Raw genomic sequence first — 20,847 nt, 5'->3', positions numbered from 1 at the left:
TCTACAAAACATTACCAACGGTGGCGGGGACTGGCAGGGGCCCGAGCCTCCCTAAAATAGAAAATTATTCATTTAGGCTCTTTAAAAATTTAAAAAATTTAAATTAGTAAAGGTAAAATTACACTTTAGCCCCCTAAAAATGATAAAATTTTGATCTAAGCCTTTAACAATTATAAAGATATAGACTATTAAAAATAAAATTTAATTTCGCCCCTAAAATAATTTTCTAGCTTCACCCCGATTACGAAAAGAAAAAGATAAAAATTCAAAAGTGAAGAGTTTAATTTATAATATATTATTTTTATAGTTTGTACAAAAGCTTTAATGATGATTAAGAATTTTTTATTAACATTATATTTAAATTATCAAAATAATTTTATATATTAATTATGTTTATTAGTTACTATTTTTGAATAATATTATTTTGTATTAATTACATGAAGTAAAATTATATTATGCATTAACTATGGTACAAGTGCTTTGATTACGATTTGAATTTTTTTTTTTTTGAAATAAATCTCAGATTGGGCTTTATTTAAACTAATAATAATAGTTCTAGAAAAATAAATAGAACAAGCCCAGTAAACAGACTAGGCCCAACAGAAGGAAAAGCAATAACACAATAAAAGGAAACCTAATCACCTAGAAAATGAAAAAAGGAAACAATATCTGCAGCAATTAATGTTGCCGATTCACCTGCCCAATCAGTCTCAAAAGCAGATAAACATCTTGTCTCTTCAATTTCTTTTCTTCTTCAAAACGTTTTGAATCACCCGAGAGCTTAGTTTAATCACTTAGATATCTGCCCTTCCCTGATTCCTTCCCTCCATTTCTCCCTTTTCCTGCTTCAATCTGGTTCTCTCACCCTTTCATTTTTTGCTTGAAATTCTGCAACTCCAGGGACTCGTCCGACCAGGTAATCTCCTCTATTGCTCTTAAACGCTTCAGTTGCTAAGGTATGCGCGAGACTGTTTCTTGATCTTGGGATATGCTCGAACTTACATTCCTTAAAATATACCAAGAGCTGATGGATATCATGAATATACGCACTAACCAATGATTTATCTGGGTTTTTCTTTTGCATTTCTTTAATATTGATAAAGAATCTCCTTCAATAATAACTCTTTCCCACTGCAAGTGAACGCCGATCTGGAGAGCTTTCCGACATGCGATTGCTTCCGCTCCAAAGGCTGAGGAAACCCTTTGATGAACCTCCGAGCAAGATAAGAGAACTGAACCCTCTTTGTCTCTGGCCACAACTCCAATAACCGCTTTTTTTTGTCCTACTTCATATGCTGCATCGAAATTGATTTTGACAACCCTATCCACTGGTTTTTCCCATTTTTTAACAATTATGGGAGTTTGTCGATAATTTTTACCAACCGCTTCAAGCTCTGATATGTAGCTATTAACAAATCTCCCTATTTCTTTTCCAGATTTACTCCCTTTGTTATGCAGTCTATTATTTCTATCTCCCCAGATGGCCCATATTGCAACACAGAAGATCCGACGCTGGGATGTCGAGCTATGTACAAAAACCCAAGTTAACCATTGTAGAAACCCCATCTGATTTTCCTGCACATACTTATGAAATGATAACTCTCTCCACACTGATACTGTAACAGGGCATTCACGAAAAAGATGTTCCATAGATTCAGTTCCTGAGCCACAACGAGGACACATTGATGTATTCGTTAGTCTTCTAAGTAGCATATTAACACGAGTAGCTAGGAAATTCTATGAGATCTTCCAAACTGTAATTTTTATTTTTTAAGGAAGATCAAGTAGCCATAGTTTCCTGTAAAAGTCCTTATAGTCGGCTTGTAAAGCATAAGCTCTAGGATCATTTGCAGTACTTTGTAATAGTTTATAGGCGCTACGTGCTGTGTACTCACCCGACGCTTCAGCATTCCAGACTTGGAAATCTTCGTGTGGTCTTTCAGCTAGCGGGATACTGAGAATCATCTCGGCTACATCCTCCGGAAAGGTATACGCTATCAACTCATGTTTCCATGTTCTACTGCTTGAATCAATTAATTTCGCAACTTTACTATCATTCAAATTCGTAGTTAAAACTGGTAATCTATCACGCGGTAAAACTGGAATCCAATAATCACGACTGATCGAAATATTCGTACCTTTACCCACCCTCCAACATAATCCCTCAGCTAAAACACCCTTAGTATCCCAAATACTTTTCCATGTATACGAAACGTTATTCCCCAACTGTGAATTTAAAAAATCTACTTTTGGGAAATACTTTGCTTTTAATACTTGTGCTACTAAAGAATTTGGATTATTCAAAATACGCCACCCCTGTTTAGCTAGAAGGGAGATATTAAATTGAGCCATATTCCTAAAACCCAATCCACCCTCATCTTTAGGACGACATAAATACTTCCACTGACACCAATGGATACCTCTTCTACTATGCGCTTTCTGACACCAAAATTTAGCAAATATGTTTTCAAATTCCCTACAAAGAGTCTTTGGTAGTAAGAAACACGACATAGCATAGGTTGGAATGGCCTGTAACACCGATTTAATAAAGACTTCTTTACCTCATTGGCATAACAATCTAGTACTCCACCCATCAATCCTAGTTAAGATCTTCTCTTTTAAATGCTTAAAGGATTCCTTCTTACGTCGTCCAACCATGTTCAGAAGCCCCAAGTAACGTTCTAAGTTTGTTGAGATCCTAACCCCCAGCTTTGCCGATGCTTCTTCCTTCTTCTCTTCAGCTGTATTCGTGCTAAAAAATATTTTAGACTTATTGAAATTAACACATTGCCCAGAACACTTTCCATATTCCTTCAAAATATCCTTTAGAACCCTAGCACCCCTATCTGATGCTTCCCCGAACAAAATACAATCATCTACAAAAAGCAAGTGTGAAATATCTGGTCCTCTTTTACTAGCTTTTGCACCTTTTAGCATTCCCGTTGCTGAAGCCATTCTCATCAAAGATGATAATCCCTCGCTACATATCAGAAATAGGAAAGGGCTCAAAGGGTCCCCTTGATGCAAGCCTCTAGACGGTGAAAAAATTCTTCCACTTCTTCCATTTATATTAACTGCATAGGATGTTGTGGAAACACAATTCACAATCAGCCTAACCCATTCTGATGTGAAACTCATTCGTAGCATTACTTCCTTCAAATATCCCCACTTAACCCTATCATAGGCTTTGTTCATATCAATCTTTACTGCCGTATATCCTTTTTTCCTTGTGCGCTTCTGTTGAAATGTATGCAAGATCTCATAAGCTAGTAGCACGTTGTCAGTTATTAACCTTCCTGGAACAAACGCACTTTGAGTCGCATCAATACATCTTCCAATAACTGCTTGAAATCGGTTTGCAATTATTTTTGCGACCATTTTATAAATTACTGAACATAAACTAATGGGTCTAAAGTTAACAATGCTAGTGGGATTTGGGATTTTAGGAATCAACACAATATCTGTATGATTAAAAGAACCAAAACTTGCACCATTATTTAAGATATCCAAGCAAAAATTTGTTATTTACTTACCTACAATATGCCAAAATTTCTGAAAGAAAATAGCTGGGAAACCGTCATGTCCTGGAGCTTTTGTAGGTCATATACCCTTCAATGCCGCATACAAATCATCTACTGTAAAAGTTGACATTAGCTCTTTATTTATATCTGTCGAAATATTTTCCTTTATTCCCGATAAAAGATATGAACAATCCCTATCTCCTTTTGTCGTAAAGAGCTCCTGAAAATAGGTGGAAGCTACTTCATTAATCTCACTCTCTTCATTAGCTTCTCCTCCCTCAATTTTCTCCAACCTGGATATTGAATTTATACGTCTTCGATATGTAGCAAACCTGTGAAAAAAGGTTGAGTTCTTGTCCCCTACTTTAAGCCAATTCGCCATTGCCCTTTGTTCCCAATACATTTCGTCTTTATCAATTTCCATATTCAAGTGGATCTTGGTGTCAATGATTTTTGCCAACGTGTTATCATTCCTTTCTTCTCCCATTAACATATCAAGCTGCTTCGTTAACCTTTTCTTTAGTCCTTCTCTTCATTTCTTACTTGTTCTCGCCCAAACTAATAAATCTGCTTGCAGTTTTCCAAGTTTCTCGTCAAATGTACCTGTTCCTGACTCCCAAGATTCTCTGATTGCTATTTCGCACATCTCTTCCATCAACCACCACGCCTCAAATTTAAACTTTGAATTGCCCTTATAAATGCTATCGCCATCTGTATTAATTAGAATTAGACAATGATCGAACATTGTGTGTGAGAGATGGTTAACGCTACCTGCCGAAAAAAGGAGCCTCTATTTATCGTTTATCACCCCCTATCAAGTCTTTCTCTAATGTTTGTCTCTGGTAAATTTCCCCTTTTCCCATGTAAACCATACTCCCGAATCCAGGTCTTCTAACTGACAGTTTTCAAGGACCTCTCGAAATGCATGCATTCTACTCTCATCCCTTGGGACGCCCCCACATTTCTTAAAAGAATACATGATCTCATTAAAGTCACCACTTACCAACCATGGATAATTCTTATATTGCCTCAGATTCATCAATAGATCCCATGAATCGCTCTTGTTGTGGACATATGGAGAGCCATAAAACCCTGTGAATCTCCACTCTTCTTTAACCTGCTCCTCTTTAACCAAAACATCAATATGATTTTTAGAAAACTTCGTAAACTAACTTTCATGTCTCATTTCCATACTAAGCATAATCCTTCTTTTGAGCCTTCAGCTTCAATATCAATTCCATTCATAAAACCACAACTTCGTCTAACTCTTTCCATCTTTTGTTTACCAACTTTGGTCTCCACTAAAAAGACCACTTGGGGATTGTGCTGCTTTAGGAATAACGCAGCCTTCTTCCAGCTCGTGGACTCCCCAATCCACGAACATTCCAGCTTATGATTTTTATTGTGTCCGGTCGGCTTGTCTATTGGCAGCCGCCGATCTCAATAAGTCTTACACCTCAAGTTGCTCAACGTTGTTTGTCATCATCACTGAAGGGCCTTTATCATAATCCTCTGAAATATCTTGTTTCAGCCTTTTAATTCCATCTCTGTCTACACTATCATTAAAATAGCTTTTAAAATCTGCATCTGGGGACTTCCTCTTCCTCGTGTAATTTTTAGATTTTATTGTTGATGCACCAGATTGTGTTCTTGTCCAATTTACCTTCTCCTCTTGATAAGGTACTCTCCCACACCTTCTCAGCTTCCCCTAACCCCGAAGTACTATCATGTTCTTTTAGCATCTCCCCCTGCCTTTAATCTTAAACATTCATGTGAACCTTCCAACTCAGTGTATCCTTCCTCAGCACGTTTTATATTATTGGACATCATTCTTTCCCCTCCAGTATAAGAACTTTGCAACCCTTTATGCTTCATCAAACTATTAAATTTCATACCTTCTTTTCCAACTAATCTTGATTCTGCTTTTAAGGCCACCGAATAAGGAGGATTTTCACTAATTTTATTTTTCCTTGCAAGTGGTATCTGGATGCAACTACTCATCCCATGCCCCATTCTTCCACATCCAAAACAGAACATTGGCAAGTTTTCATACTTAAAAGGGATCCATACTTTACTAACATAATCAGTAGAGACAAAAATACCTCTTCTAAGTGGTTTCTAAACATCCAAATTAATTCCGAGTCGACAAAATTCTTCACTAACTTCAGATCTGAGAACCCCACCAAACGTTCCACCAATAGCATGCAATAGATCTTTCTTGTCGAACTCTGGGAAGCACGATTCAATTTTTATCCAAAACGGGGATGAAGTAAGCTTGATCTGGTCCCTCGTCACCGCTTGGCATAGTTTGTCAAATAAAATTAAACTTTTACGAAAGAGCCAAGGTCTCCCCTCCAAATCAATTTCAGATCTTCTTCCAACTCAAAAATTATTAAAAATAAATTTTATCCCACCACCTGGATCTCAAACTTTTTCCTTGTCTTCCATATACCTTTCATATGAGCCCTAAAACTATCTGGGTTATACAGCTTTTCTGTCCAAACCGTACATATCAATGTAGGTTTGGAACTTGGTACCACCATCGAGCCTTTGACTGATAATTGAACTAGTTCTTCGGCAAGAAGAGAGATCTCATCCCTCCTCTCTCGGTCGTCGCCACCGCTTGCTTCCATCCCAAGCCGCAGCATTTACTGCTATCTCTAGGACTTCTTAGCAAAGCACTCTTGGGAGCAGAGAGGAGTTGAAACGTCTATTATTTACGATTTGAATTTTTTAATAGTATTAATCTAAAATATGTCAATTTTTTAATATAATATATATGCTTTAATTATGATTTGAATTTTTTTCATGTTATATTTAGATGGTTAAATAAGTCAATATATTTTAATAATGTTCAAATAATAAATTAAAAAATTTACATTAATTAAATGCATTCTTAAAAAAATTAATTAAAATATTAAATGCATACACATTGAAATTAGTGATAATATAAAAGTTCTGAAATGGTAAAATTTTGAACTTAATATGTTTGCATGTTTGAACTTAATATGTTTGCATGTTTGCATGTTTGCATGTTTTTTAAGCATTTTATATAAAAGTATGGAAATATGGAAATAGCGATAAATTTAGGTATTATTTTCTAAATTAGTGTCAAGTTTACTGTTGGCTAAACTATTGATCCTTGCTTCATGAGCATATAAAGAATCCATCAATTGTTTTGACTCTTAATTACAGCTAAATCATGATCAAACTTGGGGTATAAACTCTTCAAAAATTTTGAGCAATTTGATGTTTATAATTTACACACTTTAATTACAACAATTTATTGCAAATTCAATTAGAGTATAATTAGTTATTGTTAACTCATATAAACATTGTTGTTTCGAATTACCATCGGAATAGAGCATTTCAATATTTATTAGTAACGGTACAAAATTATTACTTTAATTGAATCTGCAACAAATTTCTTTAATATGAATCAAATTTGCAAGATTCCAATTTGGGGGTAGGGTTTTCAAATGAAGGTTTAGGGTTTAAAATGAGATTCTGGATTTAGTTTACAAAGAGCATGAAAGTTTTTTTTTTCCAATTATTAAGTTTTCCTTTTAAGGTACAACAGAGTTACAAATTTATCATCACTCTTAACCCTACCAAATATTTTTCTCCTTTTAATTTCCTATTGATTTTTCAATTTTTTTTCTTTGATGAAAATATATAGCAACAAAGAATGCCATCATGTACACTCCACGTCATGACCTAATTCACCTAATTTAAAAGAAAAAAACATGCCATTGTTTTAAAGGATAATACTGAAAAAACTCATTTCAAAATGTAAGAATAATAGAATTCATCAAAGTACATTAGGACTATATACGTTTGACCGTGTGAATTGACTTGGGTTTGCAACTAAAATGAAAATGGTGGTACCCCCTACCTGGATTGTAGTCGTATACATGCATTTTAGAAAATAAGACATCAGTGTTATGTGGCAGTGCATTGTTAATATCAAATACGACTTGCAAGGTTTTAGGATCATATTAACCCATGCTTGGACTGACCAGGCCTATATATAACAAAGCTTAAATCATGTTTAGGGGGGGGGAAATGTGTTAAAAGTGCTTATTCTTCTACATTTTGACATTCCACTCTCAGCATGAATGATCCACCATAAACAGCTAAGCTAACACACGCACAACAATCTAAACTGCTTGCTCAGCTCAGCTCATCCATTGGTTGTTTACTCCAGGTATATTAGTACATTTATTTATATAAAAATACACAAATTATCTTCTAAAGCTTCATCATCATCACCATCAAGATGACTCCGAACTTCACTAGTTTGTCGAACTCCCATTATGTTCTGAACAGTAATGTGAATATGTATCGTGAGCAAGTGTCTGCAAACACAAACAGAAACACCACCATTTCAATGTCAGTTCCACGAATTCCATCCTCCACATCTATATTATATATTTACCACTTCATCCAACACTTACCTGCTCTTGTGATCGGAAATACATGAAAGGAGTATAATTCAGAAAATTCGACACTCTAGATGTATATATATCAGCATACCTGCAAATTATAGATACGTTAATATATAACTCTGTCGAATCAATCACTTTTCAACTTTCTATTTCGGAAAAATGTATATTAGGACAGGCAGCCATGACTACTTACTTCTCTATTTGACGCATCAAGTGGCTTTTGTCCCACAGACCCGCACGTGAAAGAAAGCCCCACCTAAACCAAACATTTTGTCCTATCTCAATTACCTGTTTCTATGGTGTCCAATATATACAAATATTGTATGCATCCCCAAAACAATGAAACATGTATGATCAACTAATCACAATCTTTTAACCAGTTGACTCCCCGGATATGAGCATTCATATATTCAACATTACCTCATTTTGATATATTGAAATAATCTGAATCTAATAATCTAAAAAGATGAAGTTCTCTGTCCTCGTTTTTACCTTTTATTAAACAGCTCTCCATCTGCTTCTAGCAATGGAGCAATCTTCTCATCAAGCCTTTGCATAACAATAAGCAGCTTCTGCATGCTTTCTGTCAGTTCTCGGTCATCCATGTTAGTTGCAGCAAGTGTCTAAAACCATGGAGAAGGATTCAAGAATTTTGTTATTTCACCATTGCAATAAACACCTTTTCCATGAATATGTGCTTTTTATGATCCAACCATTTAGTTGCAAATTTTGAGAATAAATATGAGCATGATTTCAGAAAAAAAGAAAAGAAATTATACTGCAAGAAGCCTGAGAGAGTGTGAATGCTGCTTGCCGTTTCAGAAGATCAATGATAATAAGATAACAGGTATAAATTTGCATGATTTACAAAATTTTAGAACATCCTTTTACAGGGATGAGACAGCAGTAAATTATACAAAACAGAAATCGCACTGTAGCATTAAGCAGGGATCTAAAATCCAAGGGATTACAAGGGGCATCATTTAATAGGATCAAGTCACCTGAGCTGGGCGTCCTTTGGTTCGGCGTTGCAGAGCCAACCGTAGTTGGTTAAAGAGATCCCCTACAACCTCCTTTTGGTTTATAAGCTCTACCACAGTTGCACGAGGACCACGACTATGTATTAAAGCCTTATACTGTTGTTTCACAAAATAAAGACCATTTTCAGCACTCAGCAGTCAGGATTTAGAAGAATGCATTGCCACTTAATTTTGTCCATAGTCGAAATTCAGCGATCTCAAATGAACCTTATTTTCGTTAACAGTTCACAAGTCCAGTAATTAATACTGCAAGTTAAATGGTGTCCCTTTTACTTCACTTTATAGTTCTGATTAAATTCATCCTCAATAGACTAGAGAGTGAGAAAGTCATTACAACAAAATATTGGCACAAAATAGAACTGAACTTTTGAAACACAAAATTCAGCTTCCATCCAGAAATAGTAAACATAATAAAAGAACATATTCATACCTCTTCCTCCAATTCTCGACAAATCAATGCCGTTCGCCATCGTAAATGGACTTTGGATTGACTTACATCAGTGTAAATATGGTCGCCAACATAAAGAATCTCATCTCCATGGATATTTAGGGAATTCTCAACCATCTGAGCACTTCCCCCCGAGTACAAACCTCCTGCAGATGAAACAAAAGATGAATAAGTAAGAACTGCAAATCATGAGCAAACTATGATTTCTTCTTTTTGGCACACACTGCAAGACAAGACAAATATATTCAACAATTAAATCATTGGCTCAGAGTGCCAAAAGTGCACTGTCATCAAAAGCTAAAAAGTTCATATGTCAACAGGGAGTAATTTCTCAGTATCCTCAACTTTTGGTTGAGAAGATATTTAGAACAACATGAAGAATTATTTGGCTGAAGTTTTAGCTATGGAAAATGCTGCAGCCATTACATAGCTTTCAAATACCCAATAATATACCCACTCAATGGTATTATCTCTCTCAACCCCAAAATTTGGCCCATATGCTGGCATCAATGACAACCAAGAAACTGGATCAAAACAGATAAGTAAATGGTTTCTCTTTCACTCTCATGGTTTCGTCCACATAAAATGTTATATTATAAAGAAGAAATAAGATCAAAACGTAAGGTACAAACATAGATCACCTGTACGAGTCTTGAAGCATGGACGCATTAAGCCCTCACCAGTCACAACCTCATATAATGGGTGTGACATTTGGAAGAACTCTGGCTTCCTTGCTGAGACTATCACCTACAGACATACAGAACAGCAGGAAAACACAAATGCGTCAACATGTTTGAATGCCATTAAATCAAACATTCACATTTCCTTCTGTTAGAGCAATTTAATACTCATGGGAAAACCAATTGCAAAAAGTTGTGCAAGGAGAAGACTGTACCGAAGCTAGTGTTTTCTAATATCACAGAGTATCATTTGATAATTTCCAGGTTGTGAGATCACAAATTATCAGTTTTCTTAATTTGATTTGAAGAAACAAATTTAAAGTCAGTATTCTACTAAAAACAGAGACCAAAAGGAAGCCAACTGGACCATACTCAATGGTAAGACAGGCCCAACCGTTAGGTCCAAGTAAAAGTCATCCCAGAATGCATTTGCCGAAATCTTGTTTTGGATTTCTCTAGCTATATGTCAATTTGTTTCATTGATTGGTTAGTTGGTTTTCTCCTCACCAAGAACTTGTTTGCTGACATTATCAATGTCTATTTTTAAAGACGGTCTAATAAAAAGAAAGAATATCCGCTAAAAGTTGTGCTCATTAGCAGAAGGGATAGATCGCTCAGCATGTACTGATACTTACCATGTCAAAAAGATCTCGCCAACCCATGTCATTGGGCAAGAATCTGTTAAAAGAATGCTGCATCATTTTGTCTGTGTAATGGTAATCTGAGTTTGTAATAAGCAGCAACTTTTTACCTGCCTGATGCATGAAATGTACACATAAATAGAAAGAATATAATAAACTAACATGTTAAACTAGATGAGAAGGTAAAACTGCAAAAGAATACCTCCTTTTGATCCAAAAGTGCTAAAGGTAGCTCTGGATCAGGCTCCACAAATAATTCAGGTTTGGACATTATCTCACTCTGCATACTGTGACCCGTCAGTATGAACTCATGGATTACAACCCTTAATTGTCAAAATTTACTGTTTATGTTTACCTTAAGTTGACCTTCTACATGTGCCCTGAATAAAGCCTTTCCAACAGCCTTAAAACCAAGCAAAGAGTTGCAATATAAGCACATATTCATCTGAGAGGTTGATTAAATACTACATTTGCAGTAATAATTTACCTTGTAAAGTCCTTTATAGTCCAGTGGACCAAGATCTGCTGGAATGACTCCATCATCCAATCTGTCCACCATCTGGAAGTAAAACCATATGGTATTAATAACAAAATTATCTCAACAAAGAATTAGAAGACTACGATTTTATATAAGAATAATAACGCTCAAAATATTTACACCATTCCTGCCTAGTTGAGCAAATTATTAGCAATAATGGAAGTCAGAACAAAGGCAAAGTAATGTGGAAATTAAAGATTTTTGAATCTGGAGATTATGAGATCTTACAAGCACCATGCAAGTGGCAATAAAGACACATAGGATAGAAATTTATTAAGTGAACGTGAAGAAGGTCATAAAATTGCAGAGGTATGTCATTATTGTTAATTACATCAAGAAGAAAGGAAAGGAACTTGGTCATTAAATTTCACTACAAAGTGCAAGTGCCCTAAAACCAGTTTCTAAGGAAAACTAGATAATTGTTTGTTTTGTAGTTTAAACGGGAAGAAACTACCTGCATGTATGCAACAGCTTCTGAAACAGAAAATAGTGTATTAAGGAACTCCCATTGACTCTCCTTCCGCAGATCCACCAGTTCTCTCCCATACATCTCGCTTCCATGCATAGAAAGTTAAGCGCCACTATAGAAAATATGCCGCAAATAATGTAACAGAATATGAAATACCAAGCAGAGACAAGTAAGAAATCAAATAGATTGACAAGGGAGTCAACTATCAGAATAGAAAATGTAATGCACATACAGGCTACTATATGAAAAAATGGCAATGATATCATTGATCTAGAACTATCGATCTAAATCATATTTCACTACAAGATGGTTTGTCCAATTGAGATTGTAGCCAGACATCACACACACATCCAACATAATTGTTACTAATAACTAAAGTTACACAGCTCAATACATACCTAACAGCTCGAGTAGATAGCATTTTAGTGCCATGCATGGCCCTTTTAACATAGCCAAACCGGTCAGCCTTAACCAAATTACCTTTCTCTTTGTCAATAACAAGACCCCTAATTACCTGCAGAAAACCAAAAGAAGAAAAGCATGTTTAGGGCCATGAAATTATGAGAAAGCAATTCAAAAAGAAGTCATGAGTATACTCGGAAATGAAGACATTACCAAATCAGGGTCAAAGGCAAGTCCCTCAACAGGAAAACCCATACTCTTTAAATTCTCCATGCAGTAATCATAAGCCCGCCCTTCCCAAGCCTGCAAAGGAATTAATCCACATCATACAATCTAAAGTAACCACAAAGAGAGATGAATCAATTTAGGTTGCTATAAGCAATATAAAAAAATAGAGTATTTCCATTAATAAAGAATTTCAACTGATATTCACCATCACATTATAATGTATCAAAGTGTAGTCCATGTCATATCCTATTGCACTTATTGACCTAAGATTCAGCGTCCGGGTGCAAAACATACCACGAGGAGAGAGCCTTGCTGCTGAAGGACTCTACAGATAAAAAAATTGACACAGGTGAGATTGACAGAAAACAAAAAACAGCATTACTGACTTATGCAGTAAACTAAACTGATTTCTAGCAGCTAAATAAGAAATGCAGCCACCTTAGAAAATAAATTAATTACCATAAAGTGTCACATGCAGTTAGCTTAAGTAAGAATATTAGAAACTCTATGTAAAGGTATGAAATTAAAAGAAAAGGATGGATTTGCAGCACCGGGATACCCAAGTCTCTGAGTAAACTCCCAGCTTCCTCAGCCTCCAACCTAGCTACCTGTTCAATTGGACCTTCTAAAGTGGCCTGGCCATCAAGCCCTACAAGGGAATGTCATGAACATAAAAAAGTTAATAAAAAAGGCAAACCCAGCAAGATACAGTATAAATTATAATTATCAACACTGTTTAAAGTAGAGAAATAAAAGATTTTGAAAGAGACCATCCAATATTCATGCTGAGTGGTACAACGGTATACATACATTCAAAGTTAAGAGACGAAAGAGAATAGAGCAATCAAATGTGAGGTAAATACGCAAAAAAGAATACCGAAATTCTCAAGATGTTTCAGATTGATGTTTAAATCGCCTTTGGTGCTTTCACCCAAATAATCAACATCACACTTGCTGGAAGAAGTGAGGGAGAAAGCATCCCCCCCAACACTGCTGCTACTGCTACAACCACACTTGAACACCATTTTCGGAGCTCTCATCACTAAATATTTAGAAGAAAAAGTGGGTCTTGGGAATGGATTTTGGAGAAACTGAAGATTGGCAGTAGCCATTGCTAGTGACTGCAAATTTGGCCAAAATAAAATGGTTAAATTAGGTATCGCTCAGACTAAAAACTGAGAGCCAAAAAGACCCACTTCTTACAGTGTATAATTAACGATTAAATTTTTTTTTCTCGGTTAGCTATTCTCCTCCTGCTCCAGACAGACAAGGTGGATAATCTGTGGTCAAAGCTCAAGCCATCCTTTTCTGTTCGCTCTATAAATTAATTAGGGTCAAGTCAACAACAACAGGAGCGTTTAGGGTTTTCCTTTCCTTCTATCGAATAATTTTACTTGCACTCTTTTAACGTTTGATAATTGAAAGGAATGGACTTTTTGAATTATTCTCAGCCTTAAATTTTCTGTCTTAACTTTTTTTAAGGAAATATCTAACTAATTTGTTAAAAAAGAAAATTTAGACTGAATTTAGAAATAATTGTTAAATTAAGAAATTAATTTAAATAAAAAATTCAAATCCCTTATTAAAAGGAAATATATATAGAAAAGGAAAATGTGAAATAAAAAGGTTTTCTTAACATAAAAAATATTTTGTCTCACCTCTTTCTTTTGGCTTTTCTTTCCAATTTTGTTTCCAACACTTTAGTGATAGTTTTTATGGTAACTTAGTTTCATAGAATATCATCGTATGAAATTTTGTACATAAATATTAGTCCATTTTATTTTTTTTAAGGCAGTAGCAGTTTTAATTTTAAATTTTGTAGTGTTTTTTATCCACTTTATTTTCTTTAAAAGCATTAGTGATAGTTTTTGTTTTAGTTTTGTTTCAAATTTATTCGGTATCGTTCCTGGAGATCTTCGTCGAGATAAAATATTGTGATAGTGTTCATAAAATTGAATTCCAACATGCCAAGGAAGAGCATAGGCCATTTGAGATTTAGCTTTTCATTCATCATTAATGTGGTGGGTCTTTTAGGCTTATGGCAATGGTTTCTTGGTTGACCGGTGTTTGTCATCAATATGATACATCTCTGGTTGGTTCTGAATTCTTCGAATGTTGAGATTACTATCAGTTTGTCTTTCTCCTTTATATAGAAATTTTTGAATATAGAGACATTTGTGCAACAATTTATAGTGTTCTATTTATCGTTTGTACTATGTGTTATACCTATATGTTCATTCATTATGATTCCTATTAATGATAAGTATCCATCTTGCAAAAAAATTAATAAGATAAAAATGAAAGGGTTAACTCAACCTAACATCTCTAAACTAAATTATATGATTTCGCTCTGGTTTATCTATAATATTTGCTCAAGTCTAGTTCAACTCAAGATATGGACCTCAATTTTTCTCAATCCCGCTCATTTTTGTAAATGACTAATTGAAGTTTGTTTGAGTCTGCTTATATCTTTTTTTATTTTTAAAAATATTTTTATTTAATATTTAGTAATTTTATACAATCAACCCTCTTTATAATAACCTTATTTGTTTGCTGCAATTTTTATTTTTATACAAAGATGTGGTTGTTATACAACTATAACTACATTTGAGATTTTTTAAATGCACTTCAGTGTTCTCGAACCCACATCCTCTTATGCTGACAATAATGTCGATACTAACGCTAAGACTCAATTGTCAACTACAATTTATTACTTTTATTTCACTTAGAAATATAATTAATTTCACCAAAATTTGAGATAAAAGGTTTTTAAAGAAAATCAATTTAGTAAAGAATGTAATTCATAATTTACAATTATTGTTATTCTAGGTGGAAAGTTATTATATAAGGTAAAAATAGATCATAAAAACCGGTTCTACAACAAATTTAAGGCACGTTTGGTTCGCTGTATTGGAATAGAGACGTAATGGAATAGAGGCGTAATAGCAAATCAATTGTTTGGTTGAATGTAATGGAATAGAGGCGTAATAGTATTCTTATGTTTGGTTGAATGGAATAGAAGTGTAATAGCATAAGGAAAAAAGTTAAAATGACTAGAATACCCTTAGCAGAAATTTGTTTAGATAAATGATTATTGTTATTGTTATTAAATTTTAATAAGATTATTAATATCAGTAATAAATAATTTAATCATATTTTAACATAATTATTATTAAATATAATTTAATAAAATATATAATTTAATAAAATTCTTAATATTAAATATTCTTAATATTAAATTACTAAAATCATAATATATAATACTATAAAATATAATTTAACATAATTATTATTAAATATAATTTAATAAAATATATAATTTAATAAAATTCTTAATATTAAATATATTCTTATATGAATTTACTAAAATCATAATATATAATACTATAAAATATAATTTAAAATAATTATTATTAAATATAATTTAATAAAAATATATAATTTAATCTAAAGTTTGAATGTGCATTTACCTAGAAAAATCAATGAACTCTCGTAACTATAACCTTAATAATATATGATGTATAATTAATATTTCGTGACTAATTAATAGCATAGAGATAAATATAGTAATGACGAATTTATAGTATACGATTAAAATGCTAATAATTTATAGTATACAATTAAAATATTATAAATAAAATAATACTAAATGATATATAAGATAAATTAACATATAAATAATTCAGATATGTAAATGATATGGCTGAATATGGTTGCTCCAATAATAAAGGATATATAATATATCATGGTGTTGTTTTGTTTAGATAGTCCGGTAACTTAGGAGGGTATGTATGAAGAACACAAGTTGATGCAGATAGAAAGACGACAATATTACATGATTACAATATGATATAATATATATAATTTATGGATTCCTTGCAATCACGTGGCTTCTCTAGCCATTTTATTTAGCATATCCAATGATATTAAGATCCGTAATTATAATACAACTAAAATCAGTGCACACTTATGGATGATCCAAAAAGCCTCAGTTGGCTTTAGGTTCCAAATCTTGCAACCCACAAACCATATTTGTCGGCACTTGCAACATCAATCATCTTAGGATATGCCAAGTTAAGATCTGTTGCACCAACAAAAACAGAGGAGAAATTAGAACAGGCGATCCGAAAAAACCCAAGGATGCTTTTTCTTTTTCTTTTTATAATCTTTATAGATGGATATATTGAGCATCAACTTACTTTCCATGATGTTTTGAAAGTCTCCGCAAAAGGGTATTCAACAAATAATATAATCGGACATATTGATAGGACAAATTGAAACTAGTATTCTATGATCATAATAAAGAGTAATCTTCAATCAAATGCGTGAAGGTATTGAGATGTCATGCTTTTTCATGATTTCCTGTTTTACCATGGCGATGTTCATTGGAATAGTCCCATCCAAGAGAATCAAACCAATGCTCAGCAAGAAATGTTCAATGCATATGTAATTTTAATTATAGAAGTTATATGCAGCTTATATGAGTTCAAGATCATAAAAGACTTCATGGACAAAAGGAAACCCTTTCTTATCACTGAAATGAAAATAGGCACTCTTAATTTTCTATTGTCAAAAGTACCAAGCCATTTTCCAAAGAAAAGGGAAGATGGATGGTTCCAGAAAGAATACCTCATCCTTTGTCAAGCATGGATTATATAGCATCTCCTCTCCCACAGTGGTTACCTATAATCAATGAGGTTTATAAAATCAAGCAATCATTTATATATGTAAGAAATGATAGGAATAAAGTTTTATATCTTCTTGAGAATCCTTTGTAGTCATGAGTTGGATATAGAAATGTCTCTTTCGGTAATGTAAAAATCGGATCCATGAAACAAATAAGTCCATAATTTTATTCAATTTTGACAATTACAATAAAATTTTGAGAACTCAAAGAATGGGACCATAAAAGTCCCCGTCCTTACCTGTGAATGCACCGACTTGTAGAGTTCTTTGTGAACTTCCACCCCGCAAAATGCATTAATCGGTGCTAGTCAATGGCTACCTTGAATGTGGGAGCATTACGAAAATTATCTTAAAACTTAAGTATAACAAAATTAGACAATGACATCCAGATGGAAAGAAATTGCCAAGATATAAGACCAAAGATTTATGTACTCACGATCGAAAATCCTTTGCAAAAAGTATAGCCCTGATAGTTCAAACTTTTACTTCAAGGATGATTTAATTACTGATTAGTTTACCATGAGGCTTGTGGATGACAAACACTTTATGTGCAACCACATTAACAAGGTAAGCACCAATAAGTAGAATACTAGACAAATAGGTAACCAAGAGTTAGATATCTACGCATCGGTCCTATTGTTTGAAATACAAATAGGGCATGCAAATTAAATGCAAAAACAATCAATTATTGGTTCAAGAATCCCTTCCTGGGACAAATATCAGTGGATAAATATATATTCCTAATCCAAACATCACATGGAGACATACAAAAATTTTAAAATGCATAAGAAAAGCCAAGATTGGTTTACATGCTTAACATTTTAATTTAGATCGCTTCTTTTGTATTAATGACATTAATATTAATTGTTCCATTTTTTGCGATTAGTTGCAATAACATTTTCAAGAAATTATACGAAAATCATCCTCCCACATCCCCTTATCAATAGAGCATCTCCGTGAAAGCCATCCTTGGTCGAGGTTGATCAGTCCATCTCCGTGACATAGGTAACACAACCCATTGTATGACCAGGAGTAGCACGAACCTGCAATTATTACCATATTATAGAAGATATTACTGCAGTAGACCTAATGGTCATCATTCAATAATGCCCGTTAAACCACATTGGAAGTTAGAGTGTAATCAAAACAACAAAACCAAATTACCAATTAAATAACAAAACCATTAGAATGCTGATCATGGTTACCTACACAGTATACTCACATCTCTAACTCTATTTTCTTTTTCATCTTTTAGAATTCATAACGAGCTTTTCTTCAGAAAAAAAAAACAAAGAATTCATAATGAGCCAGCAATACGTAAATCACCGCAACATCATAGCTATATTCTCCCGAATTGTTTAAAAAGATCCATGATGGAAATCTGGCATTAAAACCTTTCCCTTTCGTTAATTCACAACTATTAGCTTCATTAATCAAATCCTATGTACAGTTGATCGATTGAAAGTGTAACATTACAAAGACGAAATTTAAACACAAAACTGGTTAACATTGAAATTACATGTAAATATAACCTAAAAAACCAAAAAATTAATCATATTTTCGATTTCGGTAGAAATGGAATGAAATGAAAGGCAAATCCATTTTTTCCCCAAAAAAACAAAAATAAAGAAACAATATTTCAAGAACAGATCATTAAATTCATGGTATATATAAAGAAATTTAATTGAAATCAAAGGAATAGAAGAAGGAAAAGCGTGCTTGGGAACCATTTCGCTACTATACATTACTCTGTTACCTCATACGATTCGTAATTGAAGGCCTTGTTGAGGGTTGTTAGGGTTTGTTAAAGGGTTGGTCAGGATAGAAGCATGAAAGGAGGGAGAAGGTTGGAAGGAAATGGGAAGAAAAATGAAAAAAAGAAGAAGATGCTGCAACGGCTTGGAGGGTAAAAGAGGACCGATTAGGTAATCCTTTCTTTGGAAGGGATTACAAATCGGCGCTGCATAAGGGAAGATGGAGAATCGGTGCGCTGGGTAATAGGCCCGTATTAGGGCAATACAGCTAACCAAACAGGGTAATCAGTGGGGCCACGGATTAGAGGTGTAAAGAAAATCAATTTAGTAAAGAAAGTAATTCATAATTTACAATTATTGTTATTCTAGGTGGAAAGTTATTATATAAGGTAAAAATAGATCATAAAAATAGGTTCTACAACAAATTTAGTTGTTATAAAAAGTAGTTGTCATTCAGCTAACTATATATAGACATTTCTTTTACTGTTATTATATAATTTTTATTTTACTAAAACTCTAAATATAAACAAGTTAACATTTTTTTAATATTTACATTGTAGTATAATATATTGAAATTTATATGATATGAAATACATAATACATAAAATAAAAAAGTAAAAACATATTATAAACTTAAAAACGGGTTGAATCGAGCTAAACTCGAGCTTTGAATATTGAAGCCCCAACCCAACTCATATTTTAAATGGAATATTTTTTGTTGCTAAAGCTCATTTTTTAAACCTAATATTTTTGTCCAAACCCTATCAAATATTAAACAAGCCTTCGGGCTTGAATAAGTAGCCCAACCCTTGAAACATGTCTATTCCAAATTGTCATCCAAATTTTAAATTGATTATAAACTCCAATACATCCTAATTGAATCTTTAAAGTATTCATATTAGAGAAAAAAAAAAGAAGATGGTGAATGGCAAAAGCACTTAGGGAGGGTGTCAATCTCGAAAAAGGGTATAAGTAAGGCCAATGAGAAGGTTTGTCTATAAGTGAAAAACCTTCCCGAAAATGAGGATTCATGTAGTCTTCAGAGTGTGAAAAAATATCATTCAAGGATAAACCATTGAACTTTTTTAAAGGTCCCAATAATGTTAACAAGGAAATGAATGATGATGATATTTGGTTTATTTATAGGATGTAGTGATAGATGCAGTGAATAGTAGTCAATCAATTAAATTCTCGAAATGTGTTCATTTTTTGGTTGAGTAGAGCATGTCCAAAATTTTCATTCTTAAGTTATTGGGCAGAAGAATTGACTACAATACTCTAATGAGCAAAATATTAGCTTTATGAAAGCTTTTGTAGCCTATTCAACAATGAACTTAGAAAATGATTTTTTTTAATGGTAAGATTCCAATCAATAAAAGATTATACAAAGGTTTTATTAGAGGGACCCTAGGTTATCAATGGTCCGACTCTTCGTTAGCTTTGTCCGGATCACCTTCTGAATCCAGATTTCTTCAAGATATTCTTCTGGGTCTTCCTCTGGATCTTCTTCTATCTCTATCTTATTGGATTTCGCCTTTGCTTCATATTTTGTTGCTGGGAATTGAGGCAGCCCCAACTTGCTTTTCCATGTATAGTCCTCGTAGATTGGTCTCGTTTCTTGCATCCATCGAACTATCCATTCCGAATTCAGAAACATCGTCTCACCTAGATGTGGCTTTGTTTTAATAGCTCTTTTCCGCTTACAAATTCCCACCAAATGCTTCACACCAATTTCTCGTATTGGATACTTCGTTGGTTGTAAATAACGCTTGGATCGTCTCATTGGTACCTTGCTATCTCGAGAGGTGAGATGGCAATTTCTTTCCTTCAAATGAAAACCCACAACCGTGGTACATCAAATTCTCGAGTCATCTCCATCTCCCTTAAGGCAGTGTAAAATTCCTAGATGATTGACATACAGGCTCATCCCTTTAAGATGGCAAAAAACTTCTCCCATCTATGGAACCAAACTATCTCTATTGTTTTACTGTT

At 33.7% G+C, this 20,847-nt stretch overlaps 1 protein-coding gene and 1 long non-coding RNA gene across 4 annotated transcripts; one reads left to right on the top strand and one right to left on the bottom strand.

The window, feature by feature from the left end:
* The first annotated feature begins 710 nt into the window (after positions 1-710).
* LOC128040011 (uncharacterized) lies at positions 711-1,938 on the top strand. The gene is made up of 2 exons (XR_008194667.1): positions 711-1,543; positions 1,626-1,938. It is a non-coding gene; the product is annotated as an uncharacterized LOC128040011 (long non-coding RNA).
* Positions 1,939-7,506: 5,568 nt separating this feature from the next.
* LOC105796970 (uncharacterized) lies at positions 7,507-13,796 on the bottom strand. Of its 3 annotated transcripts, XM_012626846.2 has the most exons (18): positions 13,619-13,795; positions 13,293-13,536; positions 12,967-13,064; positions 12,621-12,740; positions 12,401-12,490; positions 12,184-12,299; positions 11,771-11,870; positions 11,266-11,337; positions 11,134-11,181; positions 10,981-11,058; positions 10,773-10,892; positions 10,099-10,204; positions 9,440-9,603; positions 8,971-9,105; positions 8,462-8,592; positions 8,163-8,225; positions 7,979-8,057; positions 7,507-7,879 (listed from the first exon to the last, which is right to left on the bottom strand). In XM_012626846.2, the coding sequence occupies exons 2-18, from the start codon at positions 13,525-13,527 to the stop codon at positions 7,817-7,819; spliced, it is 1,818 nt and encodes a 605-aa protein (XP_012482300.1). In that variant the 5' UTR covers positions 13,528-13,536; positions 13,619-13,795; the 3' UTR covers positions 7,507-7,816. The 3 variants fall into 3 exon arrangements, with proteins under 3 accessions (XP_012482300.1, XP_012482299.1, XP_052484038.1); XM_012626845.2 differs by having other exon boundaries at positions 13,293-13,795; XM_052628078.1 differs by lacking the exon at positions 8,163-8,225 and having other exon boundaries at positions 13,293-13,796.
* Between the last annotated feature and the right edge of the window lie 7,051 nt (positions 13,797-20,847).

The sequence above is a fragment of the Gossypium raimondii genome, chromosome 3 (genome assembly GCF_025698545.1).
Source record: "Gossypium raimondii isolate GPD5lz chromosome 3, ASM2569854v1, whole genome shotgun sequence".
In the NCBI taxonomy this organism is placed as follows: domain Eukaryota; kingdom Viridiplantae; phylum Streptophyta; class Magnoliopsida; order Malvales; family Malvaceae; genus Gossypium; species Gossypium raimondii.
This window is presented reverse-complemented; position numbering and strand designations above follow the sequence as displayed.